At 37.7% G+C, this 18,568-nt stretch overlaps 1 protein-coding gene across 1 annotated transcript in view; it reads left to right on the forward strand.

Moving 5' to 3' along the window:
* Nucleotides 1-4,218: 4,218 nt before the first annotated feature.
* JAM2 (junctional adhesion molecule 2) overlaps nucleotides 4,219-18,568 on the forward strand; it is a gene marked incomplete at its 5' end in the record, with an annotated part of 23,338 nt that continues 8,988 nt past the window's right edge. Inside the window, 6 exons of the mRNA XM_008588755.1 lie at nucleotides 4,219-4,294; nucleotides 9,388-9,495; nucleotides 10,984-11,136; nucleotides 13,400-13,602; nucleotides 15,997-16,096; nucleotides 17,851-17,958. Coding sequence (XP_008586977.1) covers nucleotides 4,219-4,294; nucleotides 9,388-9,495; nucleotides 10,984-11,136; nucleotides 13,400-13,602; nucleotides 15,997-16,096; nucleotides 17,851-17,958 — 748 coding nt within the window. The remainder of the gene's footprint in view (nucleotides 4,295-9,387; nucleotides 9,496-10,983; nucleotides 11,137-13,399; nucleotides 13,603-15,996; nucleotides 16,097-17,850; nucleotides 17,959-18,568) is intronic.

Genomic DNA, 18,568 nt, shown 5'->3' on the forward strand with positions numbered 1-18,568 from the left:
AAACATCCTCAGCAGGCAGTGTCGTGCTTGAAAAGTTCAAAGATGTAATAATATGGAGGAAAACAAAGATGTTCTTTCCTATTTTGCCCAGATTTTTTCCTCAGCTGGTTTCCAGGGAATATAAGTCTTCATTGTTCTGTGTAAAAAGTGTACTAAAATACTTCAAAAGTCACAAGAATTGTCAGTCATGATTAGACCTTCTCTGATTATGGCTAAAGGAAAAAGGAGACTTTTTCAAAATGTTCTTTGAAAGTTTCATGGAATTATGATTTGGAATCAGAAGCATAGCCAAAATTGTTCAGATTCTGTCATTAAGTGTAGAAGTAAAGCGACACCAATGTATAAGGCCCTGTCTTTTCCCTAGCTCACTTAAGAGGATTCTGGCTGGCCACCTTAGTCTCATCCCTTCCTCTGCTCTCTGAAGATTCAAACTCTACTTTTGGAGCCTATAAAATAAAATTGGGGAAGAAGAGGAAAAGCTGGAAAAGAAAGGCATTTGACAGCATGGGATTAGGGGGTTTCAGAGCAATATGGGGAGAAAAGACAAGAAAGAACAGTTGGTATGTGACAGAAGTGTGTGGAAAATGGGGAAAAAAATATTGAAAAAGATTCCTTGGACCCCTTTTGTGGTTTTTGAAATATACATGCAAAAGAGTTTTTTTGCTTTTTGGTTTTTTTCTTTAAGATGACTGGTAAGAGGATCTCAACCCTTGACCTGATGCTGTCAGCACCACATACTCCCAAGTGAGCCAACTGGCCATCCCTATATAGGAATCTGAACCCACAGCCTTGGTGCTATCAGCACCACACTCTCCCAAGTGAGCCACATGCCGGCCCTAAAAGAGTTATTTTGAAATTGCTCTTTGGTGACCCTGATAACTCTCTAAGATAGAGCCGCATGGGACACTGCTTTATACAGACATATTTACAGCTGTCAATAAAAAGGATCAGTTCAGTCCTACGTTCTTCACATGGACACTAGGTTTACCAATTTCCCTAATGAAGATGGTTGCAATTTAGAGATATAGAACCTGAATAGGGGAACTAGACATTTGAGTACTGTAGACTTTTGTGAATTTTAATTTCAGAATTAGATTTGCTTTCCAGGCTTCTAAGAGAGAAAAAAAGGAAAGAAAATTTTCTCCAGAATACCATGTGTTCCTTAGGAGTGATAAGATCTAGAATAATAGAAGAAGAATTTACATGTTTATACACATGTAGATGAATAAATCAAAGAAAATATGCCATTCCATATGAAAGATTTTTCTGTCCTTCCCACAGGTATAATAAATGATCTTTTATAGTTATGAAATTCTGATTGTAAAGAACATTCAAAATTCTTCAACTCATGGTTCTTTGCCCTCTTTTAGTCTATTGGTTTATTTCTATTCCGGGCTTTTCAAACTAGCCTAACTGTAAGTCTGGAGCAGTGGTTCTCAACCAGGAACTATTCCCCACCCCCACCCTCAGGGGACACTTTTTAGTTGTCATGACTTGGGGGAAGAGTGGTGCTACTAGCATCTAGTTGGGTAGAAGCCAAAGATACTGCAAGACATCCTATAATGCACAGGACAGTCCCCCACAACAAAAAATAATCTGTCCCCAAATGTCAATTGTGTCAAGATTGAGAGACCCTCTTCTAGAGCCACCTTTCTGAGAGTACCTTGTCCTGCTTCCCTAGTTACAGCCTCTCAGCTTCCACCTTCCTGTTGTGCTTCAGAGCCAGTCTTTGCCTCATTATAACCACTAGTTGTTCAACCTATCCCATCTTCATTAGACCAATGGACCTTTCCACCTGGCATCTTTGGGAATCTGCAATCCTTGCTCATGATTTAGCTTGGGGTGACATGGTGTGAGACCCAGTATAGTATAGTAATTAACCATGTGAGCTTTGCGTACAGACTGGCTGAGTCCGAATCCTAACTTCACTACTTACTATTTATATAACTTTGGCCAAGTTTCTTACTCTCTCTGTGCCTTAGTTTCCCACCTGAAAAAAATGTGGATAAAAATGATACTCTGCTACAGAAAATTGTTGTGAGGGTTAAATGAGTGGATATTTGCAAAGCACTGGGGATGTTGCCTGACACCTAAGTGATAAGTAAATATTGCTGATTATTATTCATTCTCAAGAGCTCACCAAGGTCCATGTTCTTCAACTCAAGTCCTCTTCTCTACTTGAAGTCTGGGGAGCAGGTATATTTTACTTAGGACGATCTGTCTTAAATGTTTGCCTAAACAGTATGTTTTTTCCATTTCTCTAATAGCTAGGGTTTTTTTTGTTTTGTTTTGTTTTTTGTCTTTTTCCGTGTCCGGCAACGGATCGCAACCCTCAGTGCTGCCCCTGTACCGGACCGGGACCGGCAACGGGATCGCAACCCTCGGTGTTGCTCCCACGCCTCGCTCAGCCAGTGAGCGGGAACCGGTCTGTATGTAGGATCCGAACCCTCGGCGGGAGCGCCGCCGCACTTCCCAAGCAGCGCACTATAGCAGTGCGCCACCGGGCCGGCCCTAGCTAGGGTTTTTAAATGTGGAAAGTATGCTGTTTTTCTCTCTCTGGTTTTGGCTATCCATATGCCCTCCCTAAGGCAAAGAGCACTTGGTTGCATGAAGGTGGGTGAGGGCAAAGAGAGGAAAGGGAAAATATTTTGAAATTAGTATCAAGGATGACACACAATTCTCATTCTATAGATGAAAACCGAGGCATGAATGGATGAGAGGATGGATGCATCATGGGCAACACCTACATTTCTGGCATGAGGACCATATGGATTGTGATGCCTTTCACCCTGATATTTATAGAAATAAAACAAAGTTTAGGGGCGAGCTGACAAGTTCACTTTGGCCCATGAGTTTGTGGTGCTTGTAGGAAATGGAGAAACAGATGTCTAGCAGAAAGGGGAATTTATAGATTTAATCTTAGGGGAGAAATTAGAGCTAGAGATATGGATGTAGGACTTTTTGACAAATAAATGGTAGTTGAGTAAATGAGAACATAAAAGGCTATGTAGAAAGGAGATAGCTGAGTCAGAAGAGCATTTTCTGGATGAAGGGATGGAGGGATGGTTGGACAGAACAAGGAGGAAGAAGAACCAACAAAGGAGACAGAATGAAGCACCAGGATCACAAAGGAAGAATGGAGACTAGGAAAAAGTCATGTCATGAAATCCAAGGGAGCCAAGAGAGTCACATGTCACAGAGAAGTCAAGTAAGATGAAGACTGAAAAGTGTCCATTGGATATAGTAACAGGTAGATCACTTTCACCTTGGTGAAAACAGGGACAGTGGAGAAGACAGAGAACAGGGGGTAGCATGAAAAGAGAAATAGCATTTCCAGTAAATTGTAGAAATATATGTTCAAGAAATAACCATCTTTAGATCTTTAGATCACAATAGCCACCACAGTCAGTTATTTCAATCTATAGACCAGCCCTGGAAAAATCACTGAAATGTTTTGGGGAAAAGATGTTCTGCTTGCATTTTTAATTATAATTTTATATACAGAGTTTATATACATTAAATATTATATATACATTTTATCATCAAAAATACATAAAATGACTCATTTCTATAAAAGATAGGTATAGTCAGCAATAAGTTCGTAAACCTATTTATACCCTATAATAAGGCACTGAAAACATTTGGCTTTTATTTGGGGGGCAATACCCTGCAACACTAGAGTGTATCTTAAGCTTAATTAAGTATGTAAGCTTTTGTTTAACAATTGGGCTGTTGATATTGTTATAAACTCTTTATAAATATCATTTTATTGCTGTATTATGATCTATCAAGTGAATATACCATAATTAACATAGTTTCCTATTGTTGTTTCCTACTGTAGTTGCCTAAGGAGTAATGAAATTTGAGAGGCCTTTGTGTGTGTTTTTCCATAGCTATTTTTAAACCACAATAAAATTAGTTTACTTACTGTAAAATAAAAAAACAATTGGGCTGGTGAGAGTGTGTTGTCTATGGTGGGGCCCAAATAGATTCAAGCGTTCTGCTTTAGGAAATGCTTAATGGCCAAAACTACAGTACAGAACATACAAGAGATATGTATGATTTGCTTTAATTTTCCTGTGTTGATACTTTAAAACTTACGTGTTATTAATTGTGTAAAACTGTCACCAAACTCTAGGCCAGTTTTCCTGAATATTGCATCTCATTCAAACATTTGAAAATGAACTTTTGTGCTATTTTAATTATCTTATCTGTTTTAATCATTCAGATCATAAGGCCTATGGAGTCTCTGCCCCAAAAGACCATCAAGTAGTCACAGCAATAGAATACCAAGGTATAGTATCTGACTAATTTTCACCAGCTATGTTGTTTGAATAACTCACAGAGATGACCTGTGTGATATTATCTATTTGTCGGAATCCCCTTGCCTCGCCTTATACTAATTCCTCTGCCTGAAATGCTGCTTTATGCTGTCTCCACCTTCAGGACTCTTTCTCCACTTCCTCAGTGGAAACTTTGGATACTCAATGAAGAACAAAATATACACAGAAGTTCTCTTATTATGTAAATTATCTGCAGCAAAACAAATCTAATTTGTGAGACAGGGAGATATGGTAAATGGAAATTAACACCTCAAGCCCCACTTTATGTATTTAAGATCATAATATAGCCTTTTGCAGCATGCTATTTTCTTATAAATAAGAAAATATTTGTAGCTTCTTTTAAATATTTACAAGGGGGAGTTGGTTAATGGGTATAAAGTTTAATTTTGCAAGATGAAAAAGTTCTGGAGATTGTTATATATACAACAGTGTGAACATACTTAACACTACTGAATTGTACAGTTAAAAATGGTTAAGATGGTAAATTTTATGTTATGTGCATTTTCCACAGTTAAAAATTTGTTAAAAGGAACTAAAAAACAAAAATAAAAATTATAAGGGCTTTTATAAGTGTACTTCAAATATCGACCACCTACTACTTTTCCAAAGGATCTTTTACCTAGAATAGAATTGATAATACTAGGCAACCAGAAGAATTACTATTTCTCTCTTTTTTTATTGAAACTTAATTAATTATACATATGTGTGGGGTACAGAGCTGAGTATCAATACCTGTGTACAGTACATGATGATCAAATCAGGATAATTGGTATACTCATCTTTACAAAATGTAATCATTCTTCATGACCCTTAACCAATTTCTCACTAGCCCCTCACCCTCTCCCCACTCCCACCTCTAATAACCATAGTTCTGTTCTCTCCTTTTGAAAGTTCAGTGTATCATTGTGATTGCTGGTTCTATATACAATGGAATATTACTCAGCCATAAAAAGGAATGGCATTCTGCCATTTACAGCAACATGGATGAGCTTGGAGAAAATTGTGTTAAGTGAAATAAGCCAGGCACGGAAAGAGAAATACCATATGTCTTCATTCATAAGTCAGAGGGGGGAGGGAGGCAGGGAGGGAGGGAGAAAGAAATTACTATGTCTTGAATGTAATGCTTGTTTAGGGCAGAGATTGTAAACATTTAAGTAAGGAACAGGTCCCAAATGTCTGATCTCTCATCTTTAGGTATGTCTTAGGTTCCTGGAGTTCTATATCACTTCCCATTGTGGTGCCAAAAGCAGAATGAAACTAAAATCAGGGCAGCTCTGCCAGGCTTGTAAATTACATAGGCAGCCTTGTTCAGAGAAAGTTCAACCCTAAAAACTATAAATCAGAGTATAACAGAAAACGTTCATCCTCAGAACTAATTTCTAATTCTTCAGAACTACTTAGGTAATATCAATTCTCTTTTTGTGTTATATAAGATTGATGATTTTTTAACTTGAGGACAGAGAATAAAATCAAAAGATAGCATTATAGAATCCTAGAAAAATTAAAATTCATAATGATTCTATCTGTGTGATTCCTGAAAGTGACTATTTCACTATGTGTTGCTGTTAATGCGTTGTCTAAACAAAGAATTATCTTTCTTCAGTTCAAATGAAACAAATTTTGGCAATGAAATAATCACCTTAATAAAAAACTTGGCACATTTTTCTGTTTTAAAATGCCTTGCGTTGAGAAAATTTTCTTTGCTGTCCCAGAGGTAGCACTTTAGTTCAAATTTGAGTGATTTATAGGTAAGTTTGTGATGGCATACTCTATGGATTTCTGTTATGTCAAGGCAAGCTTGCAACTACAACTAAAGAGAAGTTCCTCAGGTTAAAAATACTAGTGACCATTTATGGAGCACACACTATAGGCAAGGTACCATGTGCACCAAGTATGTAAATACATTATCTCATTTAATCTTTACAACAACCTCATGAGATAAGCACTTTATTTTTATGATTTTACAGATGTGGATATAATGTTCAAAAAAAATTAAGTAATCTTCCCAATATCACATACCTAGTATATTGGCAGAGGTCTAGTTCTAGAAATTATGCTATAAACCATTGTATTATGGCACAATGACCTTGAAGCTCAATTTGGAAAATTATGCTGGCTATAGTGTTGAATTTTGGTTGAAGAGGGAGAAGAGTTAGTTTCTAAGTTCAATTTGCTCTCTATCATCAGATGGTTACCTTATGACTCCAGTGTTTTCAGTCTCTGCATTGGTTTCTTAGGCTGCTGTAATAAAATACTGCAAACTAGATGGCTTAAAACAATAGAAATACGGGTGACCCCGTGGCTCTCTTGGGTGAGTGCAGCGCTGTGAGTGCCGAGGCCGCAGGTTCGGATCCTATATAGGGATGGCTGGTGCGCTCACTGGCTGAGTGCTGTGCGGGCGACACCAAGTCAAGGGTTGCAATCCCCTTACCGGTCACAAAAACAAAAAAATAAACAAACAAACAAACCAAAAAAAACAATAGAAATACGGGTGACCCCGTGGCTCTCTTGGGTGAGTGCAGCGCTGTGAGTGCCGAGGCCGCAGGTTCGGATCCTATATAGGGATGGCTGGTGCGCTCACTGGCTGAGTGCTGTGCGGGCGACACCAAGTCAAGGGTTGCAATCCCCTTACCGGTCACAAAAACAAAAAAATAAACAAACAAACAAACAAAAAAAAACAATAGAAATATATTCTCACAGTTCTGGAGGCAAGAAGTTCAAGATCAAGGTGTTGGTATCCTAGGGTCTAGGCACTGACTCTTCTTCTCTTGTGTGGAACACTCTTTCTCAAAGAACCAAATGGCAAATCCCATCCCACTTTTAAATCTTTGGTCAAATGTCACATTCTAAATGAGGTGAACTCTACCTTGTTTTTAAAAATTACATCCCCATCTCCAGCACTCCCAAGCCTTCTGTTCTCTGTTCCACTCTCCTTTATTTCCATAGCATTCATCACCTTCTAACATATTGTATAATTTATGCACTTCACGATGTTTCTTGTTTGCCTGACTACCCAGCTAAATTATAAGACCCCAAAGAGCAAAGATCTTTGTTCTGTTCACTGATATAGCTCAAGAACCATGTTGGGCACGGTAAGCAATCAACATATTTTGGCTGAATTAGACCATTTCTGCACGTTTTACATGGTCAGTCAGAGAGAGGCTGGAGTGAGGTCACCAGACTTAGGAAAATTGTTGGTTATATTTTCTTTCTTTTTTTTTTTTTTTTTAAAAGATGACCGGTAAGGGGATCTTAACCCTTGACTTGGTGTTGTCAGCACCACGCTCACCCAGTGAGCGAACCGGCCATCCCTATATGGGATCCGAACCCATGGCCTCGGTGTTATCAGCACCGCACTCTACCGAGTGAGCCACGGGCCGGCCCCGGTTGGTTATATTTTCTAATAAAATTTTCACAGAGGTTTTTCCACAGACCAGTAAGAATAGAAATCAGGAAGAATTCTTTAAGAGGGTGTGTGTGTGTGTGTGTGTGTGTGTGTGTGTGTGTGTGTGTGTGTGCACGCACATGTATTTAGCTAAATATATAAAACAATGTGATCATTTGAGTATACAATTATTCCTAAGATGTAGGAGTAAGACACGGTGAATGGGCTAAAAATGAGTGTGGGTGTATGTTTAATTGTTGGAAACTCAATAAAATACAGGAAGGAAACCTATCTAAAACTCAAGACTCCGGAAGTTCTCCACCCATTCTCCTTAATCAACAGAACAGAACTGTGTTTCCTCAGACAGGTCCCTTAGTACACATTTGTCTTTGAGGCCTAGTTGTAAACACGTCTGTAAAATGATGTCTCTCTGTAATGTAAAACATGCTTTAAAAACTTTAGACATCCTTGAAACTTTTGGTTCTTTTTTCTTGCTTTTCTCTGCCCTACTTCCTATTTTCCATTATCTTTTATTCTGTTTCTTGTATATTTCTAGCAATATGTGTAGACTTAAAAAAATTATAAACTACATAAAAAAAAGAAAAAAATCATAACTTTCATACAGAAGTTGCGCCTGGATTACTATTTTCATACATATTCTTATAGGCTTTTTGTCCATGTCTGTGTGCATATTTTTAATAAAACCTGGGATAATATTATAAGTATTGCTCTCTAATCTACTGTGTCATGTAAAATCCCATATTCTTTTTTAAAATGGCATTAAATTTGCTTGATTGAAATCAGAGGTATGGAAAGGATTTTAACATAATTTCTCTTCTAGTCAAAGATACTGGGCTTTATTTAGGTCAAACCATATGCCTTGTGGTGGGGGGAAACATTTCAGAAATATGAAGTTGACATTCTAGAGAGAGCTTGGCTGAAACATCCTTTAAAAATATTTATAACTTTAGGTTTCCATTTGGCAACTTGAAGCTTGAAGCAGTTTGCAGACTGGCACTGGTTTTTTTCTTCCTTCAGTCATCTTGTTTGAACAGTCTTAAAAGGGGTGTCCTTCAGATGTTCCAGGAATCTTTTTTTTTTTTTTTTTTTTTTTGGTGGCTGGCTGGTACGGGAATCCAAACCCATCACCTTGGTGTTGTAAGGCTGCACTCTAGCCAACTAATCTAACTGTCCAGCCCCAGGAATTGTTTAATGACACGACTACAGTAAATTTTCTGTAATTAAGTGAACTTAGCTACATCAAGGCAGTTAAACTAATCCTAAGATTAAATCTTTTAATAATTTATCTGAATAGAGGTAAGGTTATATAGGCAGTTGTTTTGAGGTAGGAATCAATGATTTATTAGAAGACCATATTGGGTTTGTATTAATGTATTTGTAGAGAGGACTAACAAAGAAAATTGAAAAACACCATAGTGTCACATAATTATTATGTGGAAAAGCTATAATGCTTCCAATTCATCTTTGGGTTAAGCTAACATGGTATCTGTTGATGTAATTTATGAATGAATGACTGACTGAATGAATAGAACTACAAAAGAATAATTTTAAGTAATGTTTAAAAATTTGTTTCCTAATTAACTAAAATATAAATCCATGAGGACAATTAGAAAGCAAGTGTTTTGTTTTTGTTCCTAGAGGTTGTTTTAGCCTGTAGAAACCCAAGGAAGACCATTTCCTTCAGATTAGAGTGGAAGAAACTGGGGCGGAGTGTCTCCTTTGTCTACTATCAACAGGCTCTTCAAGGTAAGAAGCTGTAGACTTGAAGAGATGAGAATAAGAGAATGCCAAGTACAGCCCAGATCCTTTAACTAACAAATGAAAACAGGACATGACTGATTACAGAAAATGTGTTTTTATATGTGTGAGATGAAACCAACAGTGTCTAAGACTTAAAACACAACAGCCACAAAAACAGAATAGAGAACAGGAGTAGGTGAACCCCACTGAGTCCCTGGACCCTTCATTTCTCAGCTCAGTCCTACAGGATGCAAAATGCAATTGTTCTTCCTGTAACAATAGATTAAACTCTTGAGAAAAGGGAAGATAAAATGGGGTGAGGTTGGGATGGACAGTTGCTGCTCAGTAATAATACCCTCCCACCGTATTTTCTTATCTCTATCTAGAAAGCTAGGCTACCTCTGCAATGCTTAGGGAGTTAGGACTTATGGAAGAGTAATTACAATGACCATTACCAAATGCTTTCTTTTCTTCCTTCCTTCCCTCTCTTATTCTTTTCTTTCTTTCTTTCTTTCTTTCTTTCTTTCTTTCTTTCTTTCTTTCTTTCTTTTGTTATCTGTTATACACTTCTTTCCACTCCCTACTCTTCCTGTTGAATATGTGATGCACTTTTAATTTAAACTGTTAATAATGATGGATGAAATGTTAACGTGTCCATTTCCTTCCAAATGTGGTTGGGGCACAGATGACATAAGATAGGCCATGTATTGAATATTATAGCTGGGTGCTGGGAACATTAAGGTTCCTTTTACTCCTCTCTCTGATTGTGTCTATGCTTGGATTGTTTCCACTATAAATATTTCTAAAGTTGGAAATACAATTTGACAAGTATAATAAACATGTTATTATTTTTAAATACCATGTATTATTTTAACTATAAAGAATTAAGTGAAAAAATGTTTAAAGTTCATAGAAAATTTAAAATATTCCCTCTGGTTCTTATCTGTCAAGATAAGACTACAACCTGCAAAGTGATCATAGCACAGCTCTCTTTGCTTGAATCTTCTACAGTTGCCAATTCTGGCACCTGCGCATTACGCAAAACCCTATTTTAATTTTGTACACATTACTATCAAAAACTAGCCAAAAGAATGTTTTTAAGACTCCCTCCTCACACCTTTTCTTCTGTGTTAGTAACATGTGGGCCAGCACACATAAGATTTGGCCAATTAAACCAGGCTCTCCAGTGTTTTTTGAAGACAGGAATATTTTTACAAGGGTACTAGGAAGGGGGTGAAGTAGGCATTTGGGTTAAATTCTTTAAAATAAAATATGAGAATATGAAACTGAATGTTGTTTTTTGGACAATCTTTTAAAAATGTCCTTCTAAAAAAATTTAAATAACAGCACCTGTATATAATTTTTAAGTTTTAAAATTGAGTTTATTAATAGGAAAATAAATGCTTTAGTTACTAAATGAAGGGACTTGAGGAAGGTAGTACATAGAAAGTTACTTTGCATTATTACTAACATAATTATCTTCTTTTTCTAAAGGTGACTTTAAAAATCGAGCTGAGATGATAGATCTCAGTATAAGGATCAAAAATGTTACAAGAAATGATGCTGGGAAATATCGTTGTGAAGTTAGTGCCCCATCTGAGCAAGGCCAAAACCTGGAAGAGGATACAATCACGCTAGAAGTATTAGGTGATGTGTATGTGTGTATGTTACTACTGTCCCCACTCTGTGCCCCTCCACCTAGCCCTGGGGACAATGAGGCACTGGTCCATGAACACACAAACATTAATTGGGAGCCCCAATCAGTAAAGTTACAGAGACCACAAGCACCACCCTTCCGTCAAGATCTTGGCTGTTTCTCCCATCACATCATTGGCTGCTGAAATTTTACTATTACTAATGCATTATCACAACGTGTCTCTTTGTTTAAGATTGAGGTAATTCCTAGTGGTCCTACACTGTACATAGAAGCATCTTTCCTGAGAGTTTGTTTTTCAGTAGCTTTCAGCATACATACTATTTCTCTTGCCATCTAAATCAATATCACATGAGATAATAGAAAAGCAATAAAACAAAAAAGTAGACCAGAGGAAGAATTAAAAGTTATTTGGTAAAGTAAAGAAATTAGCAGTTATTGTGCAGCTAATGTGGGTTAGGCCCTTTCACATATGTAATTTTACTTAATCTTCACTGACAACCTGATTTTCATAGATAAGAAAATAGAAGTTAAATTATTTTCCCAAGGCCACACAGCTAGAATGTGTCTGGACCAGGATTTGGATCCAGATGGGGTTAACTCCAAAGCCAGTATGTTTAGTTACTATGAGAATCACTGATAGTTAGAGCTCATGATGGCAATTGGTGGAGGAACACAGTGTTTCCTCTTTCATTGGTGTTAGCATAAACTAACAAGTAAAGGGGATAAATTAACTCCTCTTCCTTTTTTTATATTATCCAGGCTCTTCCTAAAATACTAGTGAGGCACTAGTATAGAAAAAATTTAATTCAGAAAATGTTGCAGTAGACTTAGCTGGTGTATTCATTTTCTCTTGCTGCATAATAAATTATCACAAAGTTTGCAGCTTAAATGAATACCCATTTACTAGCTCATAGTTCTATAGATTAGAATTTCAGCAACAACATGACTGGGATCAACGAGGCTGAAATTGAGGTGTCAGCTAAATTGAGTTCTTATCTGGAAGCTCTGGGGAAAATCCATTTATTTCCAAGCTTACTTTTGGTGTTGGCAGATTTTAGTTCCTTTTGGTTGGAGGACTGAGGTCCTCATTCCATGCTGGCTATCAGCTGGGAGCCACACTCAGTTCCTAGAGGCCAGCCACATATCTTGCCACTTGGCCTCTCCCATCTTTAATCCTACAAAAGCATGTCAAATTCTTCTTGGGTTTTGAATCCCGGACTATCCCTTCTGTAACCAGCCAGAGAAAGCTCTCTGCTTTTTAAAGGAGTCATGTGATTAGGTCAAACCCATCCACAAAATCTCTCTGTCTTAAAGACCATTTGGGACCTTAATCACATCTCCAAAATCCCTCCACACTAGATTAGTGTTTAGATAACTGAGATAGATTGTATACACCAGAGATGGAGATCTTGGGAAATCATATTAGAATTCTGCTTACCAAAGCCAGTTCTGGGTTTTCCTGGATATTAGGTCACCCAATAAAATCTTTGTTTTACTTTCCAAATCCCTGAGGCCAGAATAACCCACATTCCTATCACAGATATTTTCTAACTTGGCCAATCCTGTACAGAATGGGATTTTAGTTGAGTACTAAGCCTGAAAAATATACTACAGTTTGACTTTTTTGAATATAGTTTGCAATAAACATTAAAACCATTGGTGAGAAAACAGTAGAGATTGTTTATGTAAAAAGGAATAGCTGTTGTATTAGCTGAGGTTGCTAATAATTGCTTTTATAACACATAAACCCTGAACTCTCAGCAAGTAGTTTAGCATAACAGAAGTTTCTTTCTCACTTAAATAAAGCCTAAATAGTTGGGGCAGGAGTTATGGTGGACCTGTATTGCTCTACTTTATGAAATCATTAGAGACTCAGTCTAATGTAGGTCTAACATGTTCAATACATGACTTTCCGAGGTCACCTTGGATGTTGCCACCTACTTGGTAATGGGAGGGGGCAAGGGGAGTGAATGAATGGAGAATCATGCAGGAGATTTTTATGGGTCAGGCCTGAAAATGGCATATATCACTTTTTCCCACATTCCATTAAACAGAACTCATGCAAATGACCCCATCTGGCAGCAAAGGAGCTGGCAAATGTGGTCCACATTGTGTCCATGAAGAAAGGAAATGGGTCTTTTGAACAAGTAGCCAGTCTCCATCACAGGTGTCTAGTAAGTACATCTTTACCTGGCTGTTAAAACCCTTGCTTAGCTTATAAATAACCAATACTATTGGACTTCCATTCTTCAGTGGCTCCAGCAGTTCCTTCATGCGAAGTGCCCACTTCTGCTCTGAGTGGAACTGTGGTAGAGCTACGGTGTCAAGACAAAGAGGGGAATCCAGCTCCTGAGTACACATGGTTCAAGGATGGCAACCGTTTGCTCGAGAATTCAAACTTTGGCCCCCAAAGCACCAACAGCTCATACACAATGAATATAAAATCCGGAACTCTGGTAAGGTGATTTCAAGTATTGGCCTAATACTATGTTGCATTTGGATAAAAAAACAAAATTTATTAGAACTTAAGATGATGGAGAATAGAGGACTGATACCATTGCTTGCTAAGTGAGGAGAGAAGGGGTAGCAGGAATGATGGTGGTACCTGCAAAGAGAAGTGAGGGAAAGGATGAGCACAGGAGATGGGAAGACATACTGGGAACTAGGGAGCTGAGCACATGGGGGTCTGTACCAGTGACCTGAAGCAGGCCAAGCCTGACTCATGCTGATGGATCAGGCAGTTCTTACAGCTACCTTCCTGGCTTGGAAAATTAGTAAGTGTAGTCTCAATTTACACCACCAGAGAAATACAAAAAAAGCTTGCTGGGGGATACTCTGACCCCAGTGTTGACTAACCATGTGAAAATAGTGACTATAGTCAGCCCATGGCACGCTGTCTGTATCATTGATGGAAACCTATAAATAAGCTCTTTAAAGTTAATGACATTTTAAAATAAAAAAGTATTTTTACTTTTCTGTCTTTTCAAGGTAGACGTGGGAGTAAAAACAGGTCATTAAGCTTGAAGCTTTTTTTCCCAAAAGTAATATCACATGTCAGTTTTAAAATGTCTGACTCCCAGCAATGCAGTGTCACTACCACAACCATTACAAAAAAAAAAAACTTAAAGGCATGGTAATAATAATGATAATTTTAATGAATTTTGAAAAGGTATAATGTTTTCTTTCATTCCTTCTCAATCTCCAAGTGCACAATTAACATGTAAAAACTAGATCTTTTGGTAACTGATAAGGTAAAGTGGCTAACTAATAAAGAGTATCAGCAAGTGTGGCTACCCTTGAGTAAGGCTGTCCTTCGGCCCTTTTGGCAGTCAGCAGGCACAGTCAGCAGGTCCGAGTGATTTTACACTGAGAAATTGGGCAGAAAACCTGCTGTCACACTTTGCTATATTTACTTTTCAAAGCTATTTTTTCTCAGAGCAGGTGATAAAAGCCCCAAGGCAAGTCTGAAATAATATAGATTCTCTTTCCTCAGTTAGACCCAACTCTTGAAATATCTCATGATGTCCAAGGAGTGCACCTGAGTTGAACTGGGATGGGTTCTGTTGTGAGAAAGGAACAAAGACCCAGAGTGTGGATGCCAGTGACTGCCTTTTAATCACAGGTTATAATGTGCCAGAAAATCATTTTGGGTTTTAGTCTAACTTATTATTTCTGTGTAACCTTGGCCCTGAGTTTATGGTGCGTATTCTAAAAGTGTTCTCGTATTTGAAGGAGTGAGAGGTGATTCCATAGAGTGAAAACAACCCAGGAAGAGCTATCTATCCCACCATGGTGAAGTATCAGAAACAAGGGATGTAGGTAGTGGGTGAAAAAAAAGAAAGTGGAAAAAGAGTTAATAGATGAAAATCCTGGCTATTTTTAAGAACATATATTGCAGGAGGATCCAAGACAGTGAGAAGGTGCTTCTCAGAGCTTCAGGCTCCCATGCATGAGGTCAGCAGTGACCATGGCAGTATTGAGAATGTGACCAGGAGGGGACATGCCGTCTCCCTCCCACACTCTGTACTGGTCCTGGAAGTATCCTTCAAGGTGTCCAAAACTGCTTTCCCTCCCTCTTCTCTCCCTTCCGTCCTTCCTTCCTTCCCTCCTTCTTTCCACCCCTCCCTCCTTGCTTTCTTCTTCCTTTCCTTTCTGTCTGCCTTCATTCCTTTTAGAAATTCTCCAAGGGAATACAACTACTGAGGAGAATTATGAAGTCTGCCATATCAAAGTTTTACCTTTCAGTTGCTTTGGCAGGAGCAAGGGCTGGACTTTATCTTTTCAGAATTTTCAAAAATTCCGGAAACAATTGAATTTATAATCCTATAAATGACACCAGTTAAGATTTTCCTAGGCCCTAAACTACTGCTGGTAGTCACTCTGGTTCTTTAGAGGAAGTGTTTATTGTTTGCTACTGCAGTGAATTCGCTTGTGGCTTAGGATAGTGCATTAACCCTTTGACCAGTAAGGCATTCATTTATAAATGGTGTTTCTAGGAATTAGAAATACCTAGTTTAATACCACCTTGTGCTATAAACTTTAAAAAGTACCCACTGCCTTCCTAACTATACTGCTTTCTTAGTAGCATTTAAAAAAGAAAGAAAGAAAAGAAAAAAGAAACTTTCCTGCATATATTTAAGTCTTTCTCTGCCAAATTAAACAGGAGGTCCAGCTGTTTACTCCTTGAAGTCATGGCAGATTTTTGAACTCAAGGTAAAGATATAAAATTCTGAGTTATTAAAAAAGAAAGACTAACTTAATGCTAAAATTTAAGGGACATAGTAATTTTAGGAGTCTACTTATAGGTTTATTGTTTAAAAATATATATTTATTTTACCTTTCACAAACAGCAATTTAACACTGTTTCCAAACTGGACAGTGGAGAATATTCCTGTGAAGCCCGTAATTCTGTTGGATATCGCAGGTGTCCTGGGAAAAGAATGCAAGTAGGTAAGCATGAAATATTGGGAGGAACAAATGGTTTGCAGTTTGAGGGAGTGAAAGGAGCAAGAGGTAGGAAATGGATGAGTGATTTGAAGGATAAACAGGAGGGAATGTTTAAAATTAGCTTGATATATTGCAAAGGAGCAAAGATAGCTGTTTTTAATCTATCTCCCAAATAAGCCAAGAATATTAAGTATTATATTTAACAAATTTTTTAATTTTTCAAGTAATTGTATGCCTTCTTCCTCTTTTTATTTATTTATTTATTTATTTTGACAGCTGGCCAGGACGGGGATCAAACCCTGCACCCTGGTGTTATCAGCACCATGCTCTAACCAACTGGCCAGTGAATTTTTCAAATAATTGTTTTTAAAATATGCTCTTCAAAGTAATCTTTCTTTCAAATGAAATCTAAATGTCTTATACTCTGTAAATTGCTGAGGGCCCAGGAGTCTGCATGGGTTCAATTTCCAGCTCTGCCACTTTCTAGCTACATACCCTTGGGCGAGTTATTCAACCTAGGTGCCTCAGTCTCCCCAAAATGGAAGTAGTAATATACTTTCCTCATGGAGTTGTTATGAAGATTAAAATAATCAGTATTTAAAAGCGCTGGCACATTGTCAGCACTGTATAAATGTTAGCTATTTTTGTTTTTATCAAGTTGTTGGATGATATTTTCAATCCCTTGAAATACTAAGCTTATACTTGTTACAGAGCAGGCTCTCAAAAAAGATATGAAAAATAGTTATGAATCTAGGTTGCTATAAAACATAGCTGCCATATATTACATTTTACAAAATAAGCTTCTTAGAGTCCAATAAAATTAGTTCTTAAGAATCTTTCCTAGGTTATATGAGTTTCAAAGCAAACATATTATTTCTTTTTTTATTTTTAATAATTTGGTTTAATTCTTCCTTGTGTCTTGAATATAGTTGTATACTAGAGAGGGATGTGCTGGAGATGGCACCTGAGGGGATCAAGGTCACTTGGGAGGGCTGCACCCAGAAGCAGTAGGACACAAGTTGGTAACATGATAGTCTTTTCAAACTTGGGTCCAAAAAATCCAATTGTGTTAGAGGAGAAATGACTTAACAGCAACTGGAGAAAGCCTAGGGGAGTTAATTCACTTTAAACTCAATGGGGGATGGGCCAGTTAGCTCAGTTGGTTCGAGTGTAGTGTTATAATACCAAGGTCAAGGGTTTGGATCCCCATACCAGCTAGCCCAATCAGATGACAGATAGTGGCATATATGTATGTGGCCATGTATGTGTATAAGTACACACACAACCCTCTATGTAAATTGAAGAAAGACTGTTTTTGACACAGTTTTACAGAATAACAATGGCACATGCTTTCTTTGAGGCTGAGGGAGTTTTCCCGTATTTGTGAAATCAACACAGATGATGTAGAAGAATTTTAAGTAAAATTTGAGGTGTGTAGGGGGAGGAGCAGTAGAATACTTGAAGTCATTGAACTTCAAAGATTTCTTCTAACCCAATATTTAATCCTGTGAATTATTACATCTCCAAATGAATGCAAGAGAATAGCATACATTTTGCTTCTGCATCATAGAACATTTTAAAGCTTAGTTCTGTTAGTACTTTTAATCAATTTTGAACCGTGTCCTAGAAGTAAGTTAGTTGAAAAGGCTTCAAAAGCACGACTGCAAAGATGAGCTTTTTTAAACCTTTTCACTTGAATGACCACATCTGTCCATCTATTTCACATGAATTTATGTGTTGTTTATTTCACATTCCAGATGATCTCAACATAAGTGGCATCATAGCAGCTGTAGTAGTTGTGGCCTTAGTGATTTCCGTTTGTGGCCTTGGTGTGTGCTATGCTCAGAGAAAAGGCTACTTTTCAAGTAAGTGAATTTCACCCTTCTTTGATGGACAACTTCCTGTGGATATAGAGTTTTCTTATGAGACACTGTTTCTCCTAAGAAGTTCTAACAAACTCCAGAGAATATTTTTTATTGATTTTCTGCTGTAGAAAATATTCAAGATGACATGCACATGTGTTATGAGGCATCTTGACAAACACAGGGAGAAAAGGCCGAGTTGCTTCATTGCAAAGTTCCAGGGAACACCATAGAATATGTGAGAGGCATCCTTGGAGTGGCCCAGTGCAGCAAGACAGCTGTTCAGTGTGGATGGATGTAGTATATTTATGTGTATTTAAAATCCTTTTAAGTTAGGCATTATATATCTGAAGATATCAATTGATTTCTAGTTTTATAAGAAAGTTCATTGAAATAAGTAGGTGGAATGTTTTATCAGTATAAAACAGTGAAATGTTGAATGTCAAATTTAGCACAACTGTATTTGGAAGAGAATTGTTCAATCAAAACTAGAAACTTAGGGGCCGGCCCGGTGGCGCACTGGATAGTGCGCCACTTGGGAAGCGCGGCGGTGCTCCCGCCCGAGGGTTCGGATCCCACATACAGACCGGTTCCCGCTCACTGACTGAGCGAG

This window comes from Galeopterus variegatus, unplaced genomic scaffold (assembly GCF_000696425.1).
Source record: "Galeopterus variegatus unplaced genomic scaffold, G_variegatus-3.0.2 Scaffold5020, whole genome shotgun sequence".
Classification (NCBI taxonomy): domain Eukaryota; kingdom Metazoa; phylum Chordata; class Mammalia; order Dermoptera; family Cynocephalidae; genus Galeopterus; species Galeopterus variegatus.